We start from the raw sequence: 20,610 nt of genomic DNA, 5'->3' as shown, positions 1-20,610 counted from the left end.
CTGAAGATCGAGCAACAACTGATTGTTTCTTGCTTCTCCAAGAGAATATTACCTGCCACCAAGCTACAAAATCAAGAGGTAGATATTCTGTCATCAATGTTCCGACCCAATCAACATTTGTATAGGCTTCAAGTTTCATATGGACATGCTTACTAGAATCCCCTTTTTAGGGGAACCCTTCAAATAACATAGAATCCGCTTTGCTGCTGCCATGTGAGTATCCTTGGAAGCATGCATGAACTGATTAATGCAACTGACAGCATATGCAATGTCTAGCCGAGTCATGCATAGATAGAGAAGTTTTCCAAGTAGCATCTAGAAGACTTCCTTATCTTTCAACAATATTCCATCTGAATCAGAGAGTTTATGACTCATATCAATAGGAGTGGCAATTGGTCTAGCACCCATCTTCCCTGTTCAGAGAGCAAATCAAGTACATACTTTCTCTAAGAGATAAGGATCCCATATTTGGATCTAGCAACTTCTATGCCAAGAAAGTATCTCAATTCCCCCAGATCTTTGATCTTAAACTCTGTATGAAGGAAAAATTTGAGATCATTAATCCCTGATACATCATTACCAGTCATAAGAATATCATTAACATACACAATCAGGTAAATGGCCAAGGATCCTCTCCTCTTCACAAAGAGGGTATGATCAGATTATGTCTGTACATAGCCAAAGCTAACAAGGCAACCCTAAACCTTTCAAACCATGCTCTAGGGGACTGTTTAAGTCTATAAAAAGATTTCTTCAGCCTGCAGACTTTTCCTTTTATATCTGTTTTATACATCCCTGGAGGAAGAGACATATAGACCTCCTCATGTAACTCTCCATTCAGAAATGCATTCTTTACATCCAGCTGATAAAGTGGCCAGTTTGAGTGTGCAACCAGAGATCGCAGAACTCTCACAGAATTCATATTGGCAATAGGAGCAAAATAATCAATCCCATATGTCTGTGTATAACCTTTTGCAACTAGTCTAGCCTTGTACCCTTCAATTGTGCCATAAACATGATATTTGATGGTAAAAACCCACTTACAACCTACTGGATCATTCCCTTCAGGTAAATCAACCACTTCCCAAGTGTCATTCTTGTGCAAGGCATCAATTTTTGTTCTCATTAGCATCATTCCATTTTGGAATAGTAAGAGCTTCTGACACAGACTTGGGAATTGGGTTAGAAGCAACAGAAGAAAGGTAGACAAAATATGAAGGAGAGAGCAAATTATAAGAAAGGTGTTTGGAAATGCAACGTGCAATACACTTTCTTTTTCCTTTCCTAATAGCAATAGGGATATCAAGGTTTGGAAATGATGACTCCAAAGGGGCTGTATCAGTACTTGTTGTCTCTTCTGTGACTAGAAGTGTAGGAGGCTCATGTGCTGTAGGGGAAACAATCTGCTCACTTCTGGTTCTCTACCGTTGGTACAACCTAGAATTAAAAAGAGGACGAAGAGGTAAAAGAGGAGGGATAGGAACATTGAAATGAGAATGAAATGACTGATCCTCCCTTGACTCATTTGAAGGAGGAAGAGTTTCAACAGAAGACTCAATTGGGACAAGAAGGGGGAGAGCAAACAACTGTGACAAATTCTCCCCCTTTGGACAATGCCTCTCCTGAGAAGAATCATAAAAGGAAGAGAGCTCATCAAATGTGACATCCATTGAGACATACTGAGTGCCAGTCTTAGGATCAAAACAATAATAACCCTTTTGTGTGAGGGAATAACCAAAGAAGATACATTTGTGGGCTTTTGGTTCAAATTTATGTCTTTGGACACTTGGGATATGTACATAACAAGTGCAGCCAAAGACACGGTGAGGAATAGGAAAAAGATCCTTGCCCAGATGAAGGAGAAAGGAAGGGAAACTTAAACCCCAAAACAATGGATGACATACGGTTGATTAGGTAGGTTGCAGTGGGAACAACATCACCCCAAAATTTTGTAGGAACATGTGAGGCAAGTAAGATACTTCTTGCAATTTCAACAATATGCCGATTTTTTCTTTCAGCAACTCCATTATGTTCTGGGATCCTAACATAGGAGCTTTGGTGAATAACCCCCAAATTAGTGAAATAGCAGGCTAGTTTTTTCTCAAAATATTCTTTTGCATTGTCGGATCTGAAAATTTTAATTATGGTATCAAACTGGGTTAGAACAGATTCATGGAATTGCCTCACAAGTCTGGGAACTTCATTATGGGACTTCATAAAAAAACATCCAAGTGAATCGAGAAAAGTCATCAATGAACAAGATAAAATATTTGTAGCCACCCATAGAAGTTAAGTGGCAAGGCCCCCACACATCAGAGTGCACAACATGAAATGGAGAAGATCTTTCATTACTCAAAGGATATCTGCTTCTACAATGTTTTGACAATTCACAATGAAGACTGGATAGACTAATTCCCTTAAACAGTTCTGGGAATAAATGACTTAGTGCAGAAAAAGAAAGATGACCCAAACGAAAATGACATAACATGACTCAATTGATGGACTTTGTAGATGTAGACCCAAAAATAGCTTTTCCAGGTTGTCCATGGCTCTATCCAGGAGTGTCTAGCAAATATATTCCATTCGCCTCATGGCCACTCCCAATCACTTTCCGAGACTCCATATCCTGAAAAACATAATAGGGAGGAAAGAAGGTTACACAACAGTTCAATGACTTAGTTAGGCTACTTACAGATAACAAATTTGTATTTAGTTTGGGTACATGAAGAGCAGAAGGAAGTACTAAGGAATCTGTAGCATTTATGGTTCCCTTGCCGGAGATAGGGGCAAGAGAGCCATCGGCTAGGGTGATTTTGTCATGGCTAGGAAGTAAATCATAAGAAACAAACAAAGTGGAAAGGCTAGTCATATGATTAGAAGCACTAGAATCAATAATCCAAGGGATCCTACGATTACCTGAAATAGCTGCATGATTGGTAGAAGCCTGTATACCTGAATGAGCAAATGTAGAAGATGTTGAATTTCCTGGAGGGTTGGAAGAAGAGGCCACACCCTCTAGGTGATCGATCATCCTTCCAAACTTCCCATACTCTGCCTTCATAGCTGCTAACTGCTCACTAGCAGTCATTTCTTCAGTTAGGTATCTGTCACTATCTGGATCAGTAGCAGTATTGGCACTCTCTGCCTTCATATTATTAGACTTCTTTTGAAACCGAAGAAAGCTCATGATGCAATTTCCAACATCTTTAGTGTGTTTTGCCTTCTTACAGTACTCACAAATAATTTCTTTCTTCCCTGAGCTACTTGGAGTCCTTGCAACTCCCTTGGGTTTCACTCCCATATTAGCAAAGTGATCATTTAGACCAACCCCTTGAACTTGGACAAGTCTCCTGCTTTCTTCACTACTTACCAAGGCATAGGCTTGAGACAATGAAACACTATCTTTGGATAAAATATTTTGCTTTATGATGTCATACTCTGGATTCAACCTTGTCAAAAACTCTAACACCTTGTTTCCCTCAACAAGTTTCCTGTAGGTCTTAGCATCATTAGTGGTGTCCCAGGCTACAGCTTCTATCAAATCAATTTCTTACCATAAAGACTTAAGTATTGAGAAATAAACAGCTAAAGATTTCTCCCCCTGTCTCAAATTCTTCACATCAATCCTCAGCTTGTAAGCCCTGACCACATTTAATTTATGGGAATAGGTTTCAGCAACACTATCCCAAATTTCCTTTGCTGAATTCATCCACATTTAATCTGCGGTTGCATTGAGTTCACAAGCCATCCAATAACAGTATAATTTTCTTGCTTCCATTTTTCATATGATGGATCTTCCGAAAGAGACTTTTTGCTCTCGGAGATAAAACCCCATTTGCCTCTATTGCAGATATGAATTTTTACTGATTGTGCCAAGGCAGATAATTAGTTCCATCTAGCTTGACTGTGGTCACAGTTAATAGAGAGTCTACAGAGGCTCCCAGAACTTGTTCGGATTCAGCAACATGCTTGTTTTCAACTTCTGAAGGGTTCATCTTCTTAAAATACTTCGAAAATAACTTCTAACAATTTCGAATAACAACAAATGAAGATAGAATAAAAACAGTGTTGTGAGCCAACCTCTATGCAGCCGTACTAGCTACCTGCATCACACCCGGAAGCCGGGAGAAACAGAGGAATCTCAGCCGCTCCTTGTAGACTTCACAGAACACCAATCCACTTGAATCGATCTTCAAGATGAAGGATGAGAAGACTTTTAGTCATTGAGCGCCTAGGTCAAACTCCCTGTGGGGCCCGCAATCAGATTTCTCCAGAAAATTAGGGTTTCAGGCAACACACTTGAATCTGTCAGGAGGACAACAAAACCAGTCCCCTTCTCTCCAAAAACCACTAACAATTGGGTTGAAATAGGTTTCTCTAACTATTCATACGATTCAGTTCTCCATACACATTGTGTTTGGGAAAAAAGAGGTGAAAAAAAGGAAAAGTTGAGCCTGCTCTGATACCAAGAAGAAAAACAGCCTTTTGAAAAGAAAGTACTGTTTAAAAAGTTGTAGAAAATCAAAAGAAAGTAGCAGAAATCAGGTTTCAAGAAGAGAGAAGGAGAAAAAGAAGGTGGCAGCAACTAGGGTTCAGAGAGAGAGAGAGATTTTCGAACATAACCTTCTCTCTTATACCCCTAATTCCATTTCATTAAGTTAAACTTTTGTAATTTATAGAGAGGCCCCTAATTGGGCAGAAATTAAAAAACATAAATAAGAAAGAATAAAGCCCAGATCAAGGCCCATTACAACAAAGAACATAAAAGATAAAAAAAGGATAAAAAGCCTATGGGCCATTCAGCCCATCTTCTCTACATTTATATTTCAGAGCAGGGTGATACAGCATGGGTGTTGGACTTAGAGAGGGAGTGTGACTTAAGGTTAGGTTGGTGGTTCCTAGTGGCAAGGGTGATTCTTAATGGAAGGAGAAAAAGAGTGGTTCGGATTGGTGTGGTGGGAATTCCTCTGCATGCTTGGGGTCCAACAACCTTCAAAAAGATTGGAGATAGGTGTGGAAGGTTCCTGAGCTTTGATGACAAAAATAATAGTTGGAAAAAGATTGATTTTGCAAGCATTTGAGTGGAAGTTGAAGACTTGGCCGAGATACCAATTAATGTGGAGTTGTATTTTGCAGGGGAAACTTATGACTCATGCTCGTTTTTAAAAGGGGAGAACTAAACATTTGGAGGGTGGCAAAGAATTCTGTCACTTTTGTGTGCTGCTCAGAGATTATGAAGGAGAAGAAAGAGGCTAGGAGGGATGAGGTCCGTCCTCTTAGTGCAGTTTCTGTTGGGAAGGTGAAGGGTCATTTGGAGGTTGAGGACGATGGATTGGAAATATTGGGGGTAAAAGCATAATTTTGGTAGGAGGGGGGGGGTGTTGAGAGAGGGAGGTGAACAATTATTCCCAATCTGTCTACAGGTGTAACAATCAAGCGGATGAGTTACATGGCTTTAAACAAAGAGGTCTTGGGGTGAATTCTAGTCAAGGAAAGATGGTTCAAAGGCTGGTGATGATCTTGGTGAGTTTTTTATATTCATTCTCTTGATTCTTGTTAGCTAGTGGTGAGATACATTGGCCTTCTGGAGGTTAGCTAAAGGTGGTTGGAACTGGAGTTTTGTCACAAGAGCCAGATGTTCAATTGTTTGGGCCTTGTCTAACACCTGCTGTTGTTGAGCCGGTTCAGAAGATTAGGACGAAGTTGTTGGGTTGAGTGTTGGTTGTTTACAAGGTTAGAGGTGAGGGAGCTGGATGGGTTCAGAGATGGGATGGTTTCAGTTGCGGAGGTGGTGGAGAGAGAGAATAAGGGTAAAGTAGATTGGTAGAAGGAGATGAGGTGGAGGGGGATCTTGGGGGGTAGAGAGTAGTTATTACTGTTTTTTTGGAGTTTGATTGTGTCGAGCCTGCTCTGGACAAGGAATTTGAGATGATCGAGTTTGTTGCTTCATCGTCTGATTTGAACAAATCTAGAGCTTCAAACAAAACCCATACTGTGCATGCTACTAATTTTTTTTTTTGTCTGAAAGATGGACTCATTGGGGCAGGTTCAACCAAGAAATTTAAAAAAATTGTACAAAAGAAAGGGGGTTAAATCTAGTGGTTTGAGAATTGAGACTTGATGTTCCTGGTGGGGATAGTCAGGATTTGCAGGATCCTGAAAGAAAGTTGGATCTTTTGGTGTCTCCTCCTGGGGAGAGTCAATAATAATGGAGGTTTGGTGGAAAAGAGGAAGGAGGCTAAGAAGGTGGATGGAGAGGTGGTGTCAAAAGGGGAGGAGGTGTGGATTTAAAGATGCTTGTTGATAGGGAGGTGGAGGTCTTTGGGTTTGTTCTTCTTGGGAGGTTAGGCTTTTTGCTAGAAGAGCTTTTGAGGAGTTTGAAAAGAGGAGGAAGGATGGGATTCTTGAAAAATCAAAGATAGGGGAAGGGGGAGAAATTTGGAATGTGGAAGGAGGGGTGGAAGAATTTTTTGATGCTAAGGATCATAGACGGACTAAACAGCAAGTTAGTATCAGATGGACATTCAACTTGAGTTTGTCTAAAATTGTATTATCTGGCTTCAGATATTTTCATATGAAGGCCTTAATTTTAAGAAAAATAAGTTTTGAGAGACTTTATCTAATTGAAATTGGAGAGTTCTTCTTTGTTTTATATCTCCCTTGCATCAATTATTTGTACCATTGCCAGATTTCTCAAATTCTCAGTTTTGTTTCATTCTAAACACCCCATTGCTTTTTGTTTGAAGTTTTTAGCTTCTCATTTTTGTGTAATTATTACTGGTATGTTCATTAATATATATATATATATCTACTTATTTCAATTGAGTAACCATATTTTGAGTAGATTTTACAATATTGTTTTCTATTCTTGATCTTTATTATATCATTTTCTGTACTCCATTTTTATTGTATGGCACCAAACGGTTTCTCAATGAACTGAAATATTAAATAGGAGATGTTAAATTGAGGAATGGAGTGTAAATCTTATATTATCTATTTCTAGATAATCGAACAAATGTAATTGGCACTTCCAATATATTGGATCATCCTCATCATCAATTATATGGGATCGGCTGCATGGACCCTGTTCTGCCTTCCCATTCTGTTCAGTGCCATATCAATTGATAGCACTTAAATTATTGCTCACTATTTCTACCCAATTTATTACCTCTGTATTTTTCATTTATCCTAACCAAAGTAGAAATGCAAAGACAAAGGGAACATAATGATTGCATTTGAAATAGTGGGACATGATAGCAGTATTGATCTAAAGTTTCTAAAATGGGTAAGCCATGTTGACAATGATTAATCATAATATGTTTCAAATATCCTTTTCCATAGCACACATGAGTTTTGAAACAAGGCATACTTAAAAAATCCTGTTTGCCATGTCACTTTGGAGTAACCTTTTTGTATAGTTTTCCTTGTAATTTAGGATTTGTTTGGCTGTGTTTGTACTTTGTAGTATAGCTAATTTGATAGATTTATGGTTCCTTCATAAAACTGTGTATATCCTGCCTGAGTTCATAAATTTATGCAGTTACCTCCATAAATTTATGATGTTGATGATGTGTTAATGTTGATATTGGTTCAATGGATGAGCTGAATTAAACTTTTGGCCTATGCATTGGTTTTTTTGCGCATTTAATTCTCTATTTTATTCTTTTCTGTTATGGTTTTCTGGAATTTTTATCCATTCTAGGATTTCTTTGTGATCACTTTATGCTTTGGTTGTTAATTTCTATGCATTTTGATTTGTTGTCAAGGTTGAACCTGAAGAATGTGATGTACATTCCTGTTTGCTGTTAACAACTGTCATTTGTTGGCTGAATATGTTTTTGGTTGATTGTGTCATAACCTGGCAATCTGCAATCAAGGTATATCTGTTGTCCCTTCCATATCAAATTGTCTTATTTATAGTTTCAATCAACACGGTAATTTAACTGTGGATTGTTTGAATCTACATCCTTGTTAAGTTATGCTCCTTTGCCATGTAACTTCAATAAAATTTTGAAAATGCAGGTTCATGGAGATTAGGGTTCTCTCATGGGTGCTGATTTCTACTTTTTTGGCTTTGCTTTTGAGATTTGTCTTGGTAGTGATCAATGGAAGAAGGAACAGAAAAAGAGCTGTTGGTTTCTTCCATCCTTACACCAATGATGGTGGAGGGGGAGAGAGGGTGCTATGGTGTGCTGTGAAGGCTATTCAAGAGAAAAACCCTAATCTTAACTGTGTCATCTATACTGGTGATCATGATGCTTCTCCTGAAAGCTTGAAGGCTAGGGCGGTTGATCGATTTGGAGTCAAGCTTCTTTACTCACCCCAGGTAACATCAGTTTGGTTTGGTTTGACTTATGCTTAGTTTTTAATGGGATGAAGTTGTAATAATTTAGTTCGTTTTAGTTGATTTAGGGATGTAATTGGGGTTTGATTAGAATCGAGAACCTAATCGACTGTTTGGTTTACGCATTCTAACAAAATGAACCAAACTGAATTCAATTCGGTTTGGTCCAGTTTTTTTAGTTTGTTTGGTTTGGGCCCATTAACAAGCCTGTTAAGTTAATAAATAATATTATATGTATTAATAAATATTTTATATTATATATATGCTTATTTGGTTTTTGGTTCGCTTTGGTTGATATTTTTGCCAAACTGAACCAAAAAACTGAAACCAAAATTTTGTTAAAATTAAAACCGAATGAAAAACTATATAAACTGAACTGAATCTGTTTATTCCGTTTGGTTTTTGATTTGATTGATGAACATCCCTAGCCCTTACCAATATTGGTCCTGGCTATTGCTTATAAAAAATGTTGGTCCTAGCTATCTGTGGTCTTGGGAGGGCCAGGGATGTATCGCATATAGATGAATCGTTGTTTAGAAAACCGGACTAGACCGGCTGGTTGGATTGGCTCAACTGTGACTAGGGCCCTTGGCCAATTCATTCATACCCTGAAAACCGTTATTCAGAAAAATCAACTGACTGGCCGGTTTAACGGGGAAACCAGTGAACCTGTCCTGGTTTTATGAAACTGCCCGGGTTACAACCTGACTACAAACTTCAAAATGGTAATGAACAGACTTGAACCCAAACCTCTTATTTATGTGTAGTATCTTGTTACCATTAATCAATGCCTTTATTTGTGCTTCTTTAATGTATATATTGCTTTAATACACACGTGCTTTAAAGAAAATGTGAGTTAAGAGACTTGAACCCTGGTCATTTATTTTATTTAAAAACTTAAAAGGGTACATTACAAAGCCCCCTTGTACTATGGGGTTAGTGATAATTACCCCCCTGAGCTTTCATTTGCGACAAAGACCCCCCCTGAACTTTCACTTTGCGACAAATACGCCCTTTGTTAAAGTTCTGTCAGCTAACTTCAAAAAAGATTCTCATTCAGTTGTTTAAAAATTTTTAAATTCCCAAACTACCGTTTTCTTATTTATTTGAATGATTTATGATTTGATTATTTTTCTAAATATAATATTTGTCTTCTTGGTTGCTCTAATAGATCCTTGCAGATTTCTAGCTGGATTCAATATTCAGATGAAATGGTAGAGGTTTCTTTCTGATAGATATAAGTTTAAGGTTTTGTTTGGTTTTTCTTGGTTTATTGGAGGAAATGAGTGGATAATTTTTATATTTTATGATGAAGAGAGACATTCATATCAGTGAAATGAAACAAGAATTTAAAGAAAGTTGTTTTTCTATGTCAGTGAAATGATTCTTGTTATTTTAGCTTGTTTCTTTTGGAGAAAATGGAAGTATTTTTGGGTTAATTAGGGTTTACTAGAAAAGGGTGAGGAAAAGAAAATAAGGAATGCTAAGTCGATATTTTGGTAATTTAATGCATTCCATCATCTGACTTAATGACCAAGGGGTATTTGTCACAAATGAAAGTTCAAGAGGGTAATTGTCAGTTTGTCACTGACCCCATAGTATAAGGGGGATCTTTGTAATTTACCAACTTAAAAACTAGCCATCAATCCACCACATGCAAGTGTAATAATGTTTATAAAATATATTATATGTAGTATTTATATTTTTTTTTCGATGTCTTGTGAAGGGCAACACAACAGGGGTAGCCCATCCCCCAACCCAGGTGCAGGCGGGATTCGATCCCAAGTCTCTGGTACAACTAGCATGAGACCATACCAACCAGCTGGTTGGCACCTTGCATTATATGTAGTATTTATATGACCTACAATATGACCTATAATATATATATATGCCACATCATCACGGTTTGACCTCCAGTTTGACCAGGGTTGAACCTTTGACCCATGAACCTCTCCCTTTTCCGATTCTATGCTTGGTCCATTTCTCTGAACATTGGACCTAATCGTAGGCATTTTCTTCCACCCAATGATTTAAAAGGCATGCCTAGGCGCACAGGTGAGACGCATTTTGGGTATGCGCCTTGCCTAGGTCCTAGGCACACCCATTTCAAAAGGCGTACGCTTGATGCGCCTTGTGCCTCAACCCAGGTGTGTGCCTTTTTAAAATTTTGCGTTTTTTTGCTTTTTTTTTTTATCCAACGGCTAGACTGGGGGCTCTGTCCCTGGACCCCCGACCACACCCCTCGAGGCAAGCCCAAACAAGTATATGTTAGGGTCTGAAATTCTTATTTTTCACATAAAAAATAACGATTTTATAATTTTCATTGCCTTTTAGGAAGATCTATATAAATATATTAAGCTGAAATGTGTACGTAAGAAGGCATGAGGATGAGGGAAATGGAATCTAATAGTATTCCTTGCCTTTTTTCATAGAAATTATAAGAATGCCACTCTTTACCAACTCTCTCTGTTATGCTTTTTTTTTTTCTTTCAAATTACAAGAATGCCACTCTCTCTCTCCTACCAACTCTCTCTCTCTCTCTTTTACAAATTACAAGAATGTCATCTCTCTCTCTCTCTCTCCCCCTTATAAATTACAAGAATGCCACTCTCTCTTCAATTGAGGGAAACCTTAGCTTGGCATCTCGGCTGCTAGGGGATCTGCAATCAAAGGTAGTCGAGTTTGAACCAAGCTGAGCTCAAACTTCTAAGCTTAAGCTCAAGTCTCTAATTTGAATCAAGCTCGAGCTAGACAACACCTCGACCACTGAGGGAGACCTCGGCTTGGCACCTCGGTCACTGAGGGAGATCTCGGCTCAACGCCTCGACAATTGAGGGAGGCCTCAGCTCGACACCTTGTCAACTAAGGGAGACCTTAGCTCGACACCTCGCATCCTAGGGAAACCTTAGCTCAACACTTCAGCAGCTAAGGGAGACCTCTGCTCGGCACCTCGGCTGCTTGAGAGGCCTGTAATCAAAGGTAGCCGAGCTCAAACTTTCGAGCTTTTGACTCGAGCTGAGCTCGAGCTCGAGCTCGAGCTTAAGTCTCTAATTTGAGTCGAGCTTGAGCCTGATAGTTTATGAGTGAGCCCCTACAAAGCAGGGCCCCCTCTGCTAGTATTTTATTGCAATGAATGAATGAACAACATTAGCAAATAGGGGGTTTGCTACTTAAAGGCGACTCATAGAATCAAGAATGCAATATGTTTTACATCACATTAGCTACTTGAAGCAATGCAATTAAGGAAAAAAAGAGATTGTGGGTTTTACATGCTTGAAAATGCTTTATATCTTTGCTTTTATTTTTAAAATTTCATTTGATTACGCTTTACATGTTATGTTTATGTATTTTAATTGTAGATAGTAGGTTTTTCAAAACATTTATTTTAAAATTTAAGTTTATATTTTTTATTAACATTATGTTTAATATTTTTTGATTTTTTTGCATTTTTTTTAAAAATTTTTGACACTTTTTTTGAATTTTCTGACATTTTTTAACTTTTTTTTTGTAATTTTGCGCCTTTCTTAAAAAGGCACGCACCTTGCCTTTGCGCCTTGCGCCTCAGGCGCAAATTTGCCTTTGTGTTTTTTTTGCGCCTTTTGCTTTTAAAACACTGCTTCCACCAAGCGGTCATTCTCAGTTTTGAACCCACCAATTGTCCAGCTTAAATCTACAAATATAATTAAGCTAGATACCGGAAATAGGCCAACTAGCAACAACCAATTGCAAATCTCTCTTGGTTGACTGGATGAAAGTCCTACTGTTGCACTACTGCAAAGTGGCATTTTGGTATTATTCCACCTTGATTGCCCTACTTCTATCTAATTATTTATCTATTTTTTGATAAATAACTGAAGCTTTTTCATTAAATCAGAACACCCAACTGCTCACCAGGGTGGGCAGCAGGAGGCGAAAGAATACAAAGCAGGTATTTATCCTGATCCTCTAGAAGCTCAAACCAACAGGAAAAGAAAACAGAATACAGATTACAGATTATAACCCAACCCAGGGCAACCCCATTCTTTCTGATCTCTTTCTCACCCATCCTAACAAAATAATCTGCCAGAGCATTAGCACTTCTAGGTACCCAATTGAATGAGCTATTCAATTGGGCAACCTGGCCCAGGGAAACCCCATTCTATCTGATCCCTTTCACACCCATCCTAGCAAAAGAATCTGCTAAAGCATTAGCACTTCTAGGTACCCAATTGAACGAGCTATTCAAATTGGCAGCTAGAGAATATGCCTGTCTCCACCTCCACATCCTTCATACCACTCAAGCCCATCAATTTTAGCCCTTGAATCAAAGGATGCAGTTCATCTGTAAGAGAGTTAACAAAGCCAATTGGGTCAGAATAACTCAGTAAAATATTGCCACTGTGTTCCCTAAAAACTCCTCCAACACCTTATGCTTGGATTTCCAAAGCAGCACCCATTGAAGTTGAGTTTAAGTTTACCAACTGCTGGGACAGTCTAGTCCACCATTCTTTTTTGTCTGCTGATTTGAAATCCAGCGACAATCTGCCACCTCCTCAAGATGTCATTTAGAGAAATGCCTCTAAACTCTTCACATATTAAAGCCCTAGGAGCAACTCTTCACATTTATGGGGTGAAGCCCCTAAATGCTTTTAATTACCATATGCCACAATACCTCCTTTTTCTTGGGGAAATTTCCAAATCAATTTCCCAATGAAGCCATATTTTTCTCCTTCACCTTCTCTATTCCTAGTCCACTTGCCTCCTTCAATTTGCATACCTTCTTCCAACTCATATGATGGTCTTTTTTGTCATTCCCAGGATGCCATAAAAAATTCCTGATTATTTTCTCAATTCTCAACACTACTTGTATGGGAGCTTTGAAAATGGATAAAAATAGATTGGAAGATTAGATGAATTAGACTTGATTAAAGTGATCCTCTTGCCCTTTGAGATACATTCTTTTTCCAAGTGGCTAGCATTTTCAGAAATCTCTCAATGATCACCTCCCAAGATTGTAGCACACTCCTTCTCACTACCACGCATTTGAAGTCCCACCAGACTACATTTGGCCAAATTGATTCTCATGCTTGAGATCCTCTCCACAATTTCCAAAGTTGTAAGAGTTCTTACATTTTGTGTTCCCTTAAAGTCACCCAAAATCAATGTGTCATCTACAAATCACAGGTGAGACTGTGAGAGATCACTTGATTTAACCTACTCACTCTAAACCCTCTAAAAAGATCTCTCTCATCCACTCTCCTCAATAATTTGTCAAAGATGAGTTAGAATGGCTTTTTAAGGGTTGGGTGTGGCTGGATGGGTTAGTTTTGCCGAGATTATTGGAAGATCTTAAGAATTGGGTCTAGAGGAGTTTTGAATTGGAGGAGATCAAGGAAGCAACTTTTTCTATGGATAGATCAAAAGCTCTTGGACCGGCGGTTGGTTTCACAATGGCATTTTACCAAGATTGTTGGGAGACCCATTTATAGTTTGTAGATGATACTATCTTGTTTTGTGAAGGGGGAGATAGTAAGTGGACAAGAAATTTGAAATTGGTGGTTCATTTATTTGAGAGAATGTCAAACTTAAAGGTGAATCTTGATAAAAGTTGCATTGCAAGGATAAGTATGGATCAGAGGGGGATATTAGATAATGCTCAAGGTTTAGGTTGTGTGGTGTTTCAATGGCCTTCCATTTATTTATGGCTTCCTTTGGGTGACAATCAAAGATCTGCTAGTTCCTAGAACCTAGTGGTGAAAAGATTTACTAAAAGGTTGGTCTCTTGGAAGAAAAGCTATTTGTCTTTTTTGGGGGGGATCACATTTATTAGGTCTACTTTAGCTAATTTGCTTGTGCACTACCTGGTAGTGTTTAAATTCTAGGAGTGAGTGGAAAATTGGAAAAATTAATTAGGGACATTTTGTGGGAGCCTGGTGAGGAGAAGAAGGATCATATGGTTTGGTGGGAGGTGGTGAGCAGGAGTAAGAAATTTGGGGGTCTTGGTGTTGGGAATATATAGAAAAGGAACATGGCTCTTTTAAATGGTTGTGGTGATTGCCTGCTGAAAAGGACAAATTGTGGGCAAAGGTGATTATAGCATTTCATAGGCTTGTGGCTTAACGAATGGGATGTTGGACTGTGGAATTCTTTTAGTTTTCCTTCCCTTTTAGATACAATTGATGCTCGGGTAACCCTGTCAAATTCTGGGAACATTTGTGGTTGGGTAACCTCCCTTTGAAGGAACAATTTCTTTATCTTTTTTAGCATGTCCATCTTTAAGGATGAGCCCGTGTCTTCCTTTTTGTTACCTTCTAGCTCAAATTCAGGCTCTGCCTGGAATCTAGGGTTTGGAAGGGATCAAAGGGAGGCTGAATTTAGTAGTGTTTTAGTTTTACTTAGTAGAGACCACTAATTGCAGATTTAATCGAGTTTCTTGTGAAGGAAAGAGGGGGAAGATGAAGATTTCAGCAGTAGAGAAGAAAGGAGAAGAAGAAGAGAGTAGGAAGTCAACTAGGATTGTGAAAAATTAAACCCTAGCCGCCCCCCTCTCATTATATTTATACTTAGCTTAAAAGATGAGATATTACAAGGATGCCCTTAGTAGGGCAGCTACTAAAAGCTGAACAGTGACAACTTAAAAAACATAAACTAATGGGCCTAAAGCCCAACAACTTCCTAACTAAATAAAAACAAATGGGACCAACTCAACACTCCCCCTCAAGTTGGGAGTAAATGTCACACATTCCCAACTTGCGTAGATCATGCTCCAGCTTGTTCTTTGCAACACCTTTTGTGAGAACATCAATGAGCTGCAGATCAGAAGCAATTTATGGAAGACAAACTTCTCTAGAAGTTACCTTCTCTCTGATAAATGTCTATCCACTTCAATGTGCTTAGTTCGGTCATGCTGGACTGGGTTATGGGCAATGTTAATTGCTGCCTGGTTATCGCAGTATAGCATCATAGGTTCTTCTGCCTGTACACCAATCTCTTCTAATAGGGAACGAATCCAGAGAAGTTCTGAAACTCCATCTGCCATGGCCCTGTATTCGGCTTCAACATTTGATCTTGCCACCACTGTTTGTTTCTTACTTTTCCATGAGACAAGTTTACCCCCAACTAGGGTGCACACTCTTGAATTTGATCTCCTGTCATCAAGGCATCCTGCCCAATCTGCATCTGTATAAGCCTCTAGTTTCAACTGTCCATGATCAGTAAACAATATGCCTCTGCCTAGGTGTCCCTTCAGATAAGCAAGAATCCTATCAACTCCCTCCCAATGCTGGACTCGTGGAGCATGCATATATTGACTTACTACACTTACTGCATAGGAGATGTTTGGTCTTGTCATACACAAGTATAGCGGCCGACCCGCAAGTCTCTGATATCTCCCAATGTTCTTTACTGGTTCACCTTCTGATGCATTGATTTTATGGTTCTGATCAATAGGGGTGCTGATTGCCTTTGTTCCAAGCTTCCTTGTCTCTTGAAGAAGATCCAAGACATACTTCCTTTATGAGATAAAAATTCCATGTTTTGATCTTGCAACTTCAATGCCTAAGAAGTATCTCAGTTCTCCAAGATCCTTAATTTCAAATTCTTTATGTAGGTTCTTTTCCAGACCATCAATCTCACTCAAATCATTCTCGGTGACAACAATATCATCCACATAAACAATTAGGACCGACACCAAAGATCCCCTTCGCTTCACAAACAAGGTGTGATCGGATTGAGTCTGGGTGTAGCCAAAAGCAATCAAGGCCTGTCTGAATCTGTCAAACCATGCTCTGGGAGATTGTTTCAAGCCATAAAGTGACTTCTTAAGCCTGCATACCTTTCCCTTTTCAGTATCATTGTAAAAACCAGCAGGAAGATCCATATACACTTTTTCTTGCAGATCCCCATTAAGGAAAGCATTCTTCACATCAAGTTGAAACAAGGGCCAAGAGTATGAGGCAACAAGAGAAAGAAGTATCCGAACGGAGGTCATCTTTGCAACTGGCGCAAAGGTCTCTAAGTAATTAATGCCAACAGGTCTGTGTGTACCCTTTTGCAACAAGTCTTGCATAGTACCTTTCTATACTTCCATCTGCCTTATATTTTACTGTGTAAACCCATCTGCATTCAACTGTCTCCTTGCCTTCTAGTAGATTCACAATGTCCCATGTCTGATTCTTAATCAAAGCTGCCATCTCTTCCTGCATAGCTGTCTTCCACTCAGGTTTGGAGAGAGCCTCACTAACACCCTTGGGTATAGACACTGAATCAAGAGAGGAGAGAAAAGCACGGTAGGAAGGAGAAAATTCACTGTAGGATAAATACTGTGAAATACAATGAGCAATATACTTTCTCTTCCCTTTTCTGAGAGCAATAGGGAGATCGAGGTTATCTATAACAGAGTTAGTAGGATCAATGGGAACTAAAACAATAGCGGGACCAAGAGGAATGCCTGAATCCATGGTAGCCGAATCTGGAGTCTCCAAGGAATCGATAGGAAGTGATGTGAGTTCTGCTGTAGTGGAATCAACAGGGTGGTGGCAAGGTAGGTGCGAAGGAGGTAGGCTTATCAATTAAGTAATGCTGAGAAGCAGAACGCAAAGGAGGTGGCAAGGTAGGTGCCACAGGGTGGTGGTCAAGCACAGGAGTAGACACAAGGACTGGAACTGGGAGAGGAATAGATTGCTGACTCACTTCCCCAAAACACTCCCCTTGAGAAGGATTCTTTGAGAAGAAGTATGTGGATTCAAAAAAGGTAACATCCATGGTAACATACCGGCTCCCAAAGACTGGATCATAGCAGTAGTACCCTTTCTGATTCTCTGCATATCCAAGGAAGACACACTTCTTTGCCTTGGGATCAAGCTTCGAGTGGTGAGGACCAAGGATATGTGCAAAGCAGACACACCCAAACACCCTAAAAGGAATATGAAACATCTCTCCCTAAGGAAAAAGAAGACTGAATGGGGTGCTGAATCCAAGTATACAAGAGAGCACCCTGTTAATTAGATATACTACTGTGAGAACTGCATCACCCCAAAACCGAATTGGAACTGTAGATGTGATCATCATGCTTCTTGCAGTCTCAACAATGTGTCTTTCTTCCTTTCCGCAACACCATTCTATTGTGGATTGTAGGGGCAACTGCTTTGATGGACAACACCATATTCTAACAGATATGAGGCAAGATGTCTTTCAAAATACTCCCTGGCATTGTCAGATCTGAACACCTTTATTCTTGTTCCAAACTGTTAGTACCATCTGATGAAATTGCCTCACCAAGGATGGTACCTCATCGCGGGATCTCATCAGGTAAATCCAAGAGTATCGTGAGAAATCATCCACAAATAAGAGAAAATAGCGATAGCTTCCCATAGAAGGAACATGGTAAGGGCCCCACACATCCGAATGAATAACATCAAAAGAAGAAGAACATATTTTATTACTAGGTTTAAATGAATGTCTACAATGCTTTCCAAGTTGACAACCTTCACACTCCAGACTTGACAAACTAACAGACTCAAAAAGTTTTGGAAACAAAAAATTCAAAGAAAAAAACGGTAAATGACCCAAACGATTATGCCAAAGCATAATTTGACTCACAGACCCTGACACACCATCCTTGCTGATATGATGACTCTGATGAGAAGGAAGTACATCCATGAGGTAGATTCCATTCACTTCACGACCACTCCTAATCGTCCTCTTTGAATCTAGATCCTGCAAAATACAACTACCAGGAGAAAAAATTACTGAGCAATTCAGGTTCTTAGTCAAACTACTAACAGATAACAAATTAGTGCTCAATTTGGGAACACGAAGGACAGAGGGTAGAAAAATAGAATCACTAATCTTGACAGATCCCTTCCCAGCAATAGGAACATGAGATCCATCAGCTGTGGAGACCCTATCTTTGCCAGAACAGAGCTGGTAAGTTGAAAAAATAGTAGAGCTCTGGGTCATGTGCTCTAAAGCTCCAGAATCTATAATCCAAGGAGGTCCCTCCTTACCTGAAGTGGAAACATAATTTGCAGTGACGTGTGAATTACTTGTGTGAGCAAAGGAAGTAGAGTGGACTCCGCCAATGCCACCTGTACCTTGCTTTCCGCTTGCGGCTGAACTGGAACTGGCTGTATCCCGTTGATTCAGAAGTAGCCCATGCCTCTCAAGTTCGGCCCTTACTGCAGCAGCTGCAACAGACTCCGGAGCAACTGTAGTAGGAGGGGCCAGAATGCCACCAGTAACTGCCATGTGCTCATTTCCCTTATTTTTCAATCTAATTGGCACAAGATGTGGGTGAAGCTTCCGGCAAGTATCTCTCGTATGTTTAGGCTTCTTACAGTAGTCACAGATCAGATCTCTTTTATCTTCCTTCTTGATGTCACTGCCACTTTGTTTAGGTTTCACAGCACTTACCATGGCAGACTGATCAGAAATAAGGTTTTTCATCATCACATCTCTCTTGTACTCCTCCCCTGATACAAAGGCATATGCTTAGGAGAGAGTAACACTATTCCTGGAAAGAAGGTGCTGTCGTGCAATATCATACTCAGGATTAAGGCCAGCAAGGAATTCAAACACCCTATACTTCTCTAGATGTTTCTGATTGGTAGTTGCATCCTTAGTGGTTTCCCAAGAAAATGTCTCTAAATGGTCAATCTCCTGCCACAGGGTTTTAAGGACTGAAAAATTGGTTGCAATAGATCTATCTCCCTGCCTTGTAGCAATAATTTGATTTCTCAATTGATAAGCCTTAGCAGCATTCTCCCTCTGTGAATAGGTTTCTGTTACCCCATCCCATATTTCCTTAGTTGTATTTGCCCATAAAAAAATTTTACTTATATGTGGCAACATGGAATTACACAACCAAGTCATCACCATATAATTCTCCTGTACCCACCGGGAGTTGCTAGTTTCGGGTTTCACCTCTTCACTAGTGATATACCCTAATTTCCCACGAGCATCAATGGCCATCTTTGCAGATTGTGACCATTTTAAATAATTTTCACCATCCAACCTAACTGTAGTAATGTTTCCAGCCCCGAAAGGGTCTCCAGCACCTCCTCCCACTGGTCCCATTTCACTCCTGGGCTTATTTTCAACTCCGTGGCCCTCCATGCTTCTCAAAAAATGTAAAGAAAATAACTGAAGTTTGCAGCAAGATCAAGCAAAACACCTTTTGGAACCAACAACACCATTCTGGTGTCCTAGACTTTCTTCCAACAAAAGATTCATTTTTTGTGGGATGGGAGAAGAGAGAGAAGAGGCAGGAGCCCTCTCTAGAAGCCTCCAAATCAGGCAGGACTTGAATCGCTCCTTACAAAAAACTCCAAGGAACCCTAAAAAATTAGGGCGCCACTTCCTAGGTCAAAATTGAAGAGTTCAACAGAAACATGACTCTTTCCCTTTCTCCAGTTTTTCCTAATTTCGATGAGAAACCCTAGACCAGCTACAGGGCACACAGATCCACAAAAAAAATCCAAAAACTGGGCTTACCTGAGAGCTTCGATCAGCCTCTTAAATCACTATGTAGTCGGCCGATGTAGGGCTGCATGAGAGAACAACTTCAAGGAATCTTCAGCCTGCTCTGATACCAAGTAGAGATCACTAATTGCAGATTTAGTTGAGTTTCTTGTGAAGGAAAGAGGAGGAAGATGAAGATTTCCGCAGTAGAGAAGAAAGGAGAAGAAGAAGAGAGTAGGAAGTCAACCAGGATTGTGAAAAATTAAACCCTATCCGCCCCCCTCTCATTATATTTATACTTAACTTAAAAGATGAGATATTACAAGGATGCCCTTAGTAGGGCGGCTACTAAAAGCTGAACGGTCACAACTTAAAAAACATAAACTAATGGGTCTAAAGCCCAACAACTTCCTAACTAAATAAAAACAAACCGGACCAACTCAACAAACTTCATTATTTGGATGGGGTATTCTTGAATCGTTTAGAGTCGGATTGCAGGATCTGGTATATTGATTCTTCTAGATCCTTTTCCTGTGCTTTCTGGTTAAGGAGGTTTGGAATAAGCCTATTCCTCCTAGGATAAGTGGTTTCTGTTGGAAAATCTTCTTAGAAAGAATTAATACTTGTGGTCTTCTTCAAAGAAAGAGATAAAATTGGTGCCTTTCACCAAATTGGTGCATCCTTTGTAAGGCTGATGGTGAGACTTGCTAACATATTAATTTCCTACCCTTTTTCTTTCTTTTTGGGAATGGTTTTTTTCTTTGTTTGGGTGCAGGTGGAACCCCCTTCCAAATGTTCAAGGCTTGTTTGATTCTTCTATTGTCAAT

General features: G+C 39.4%; 1 protein-coding gene across 1 annotated transcript in view; it reads left to right on the top strand.

The window, feature by feature from the left end:
• LEW3 (UDP-Glycosyltransferase superfamily protein) overlaps positions 1–20,610 on the top strand; it is a 42,682-nt gene that overhangs the window by 3,601 nt on the left and 18,471 nt on the right. The window contains exons 4-5 of the mRNA XM_088963647.1: positions 7,767–7,877; positions 8,023–8,326. Of these exons, the coding sequence (XP_088819773.1) occupies positions 8,027–8,326 (300 nt within the window). The 5' untranslated portion in view covers positions 7,767–7,877; positions 8,023–8,026. The remainder of the gene's footprint in view (positions 1–7,766; positions 7,878–8,022; positions 8,327–20,610) is intronic.

This window comes from Nelumbo lutea, chromosome 1, assembly GCF_056320005.1.
Source record: "Nelumbo lutea isolate HS-2025 chromosome 1, American lotus-T2T, whole genome shotgun sequence".
Classification (NCBI taxonomy): domain Eukaryota; kingdom Viridiplantae; phylum Streptophyta; class Magnoliopsida; order Proteales; family Nelumbonaceae; genus Nelumbo; species Nelumbo lutea.
The sequence above is the reverse complement of the archived record's forward strand: the minus strand, read 5'-3'. Positions and strand labels throughout refer to the sequence as shown.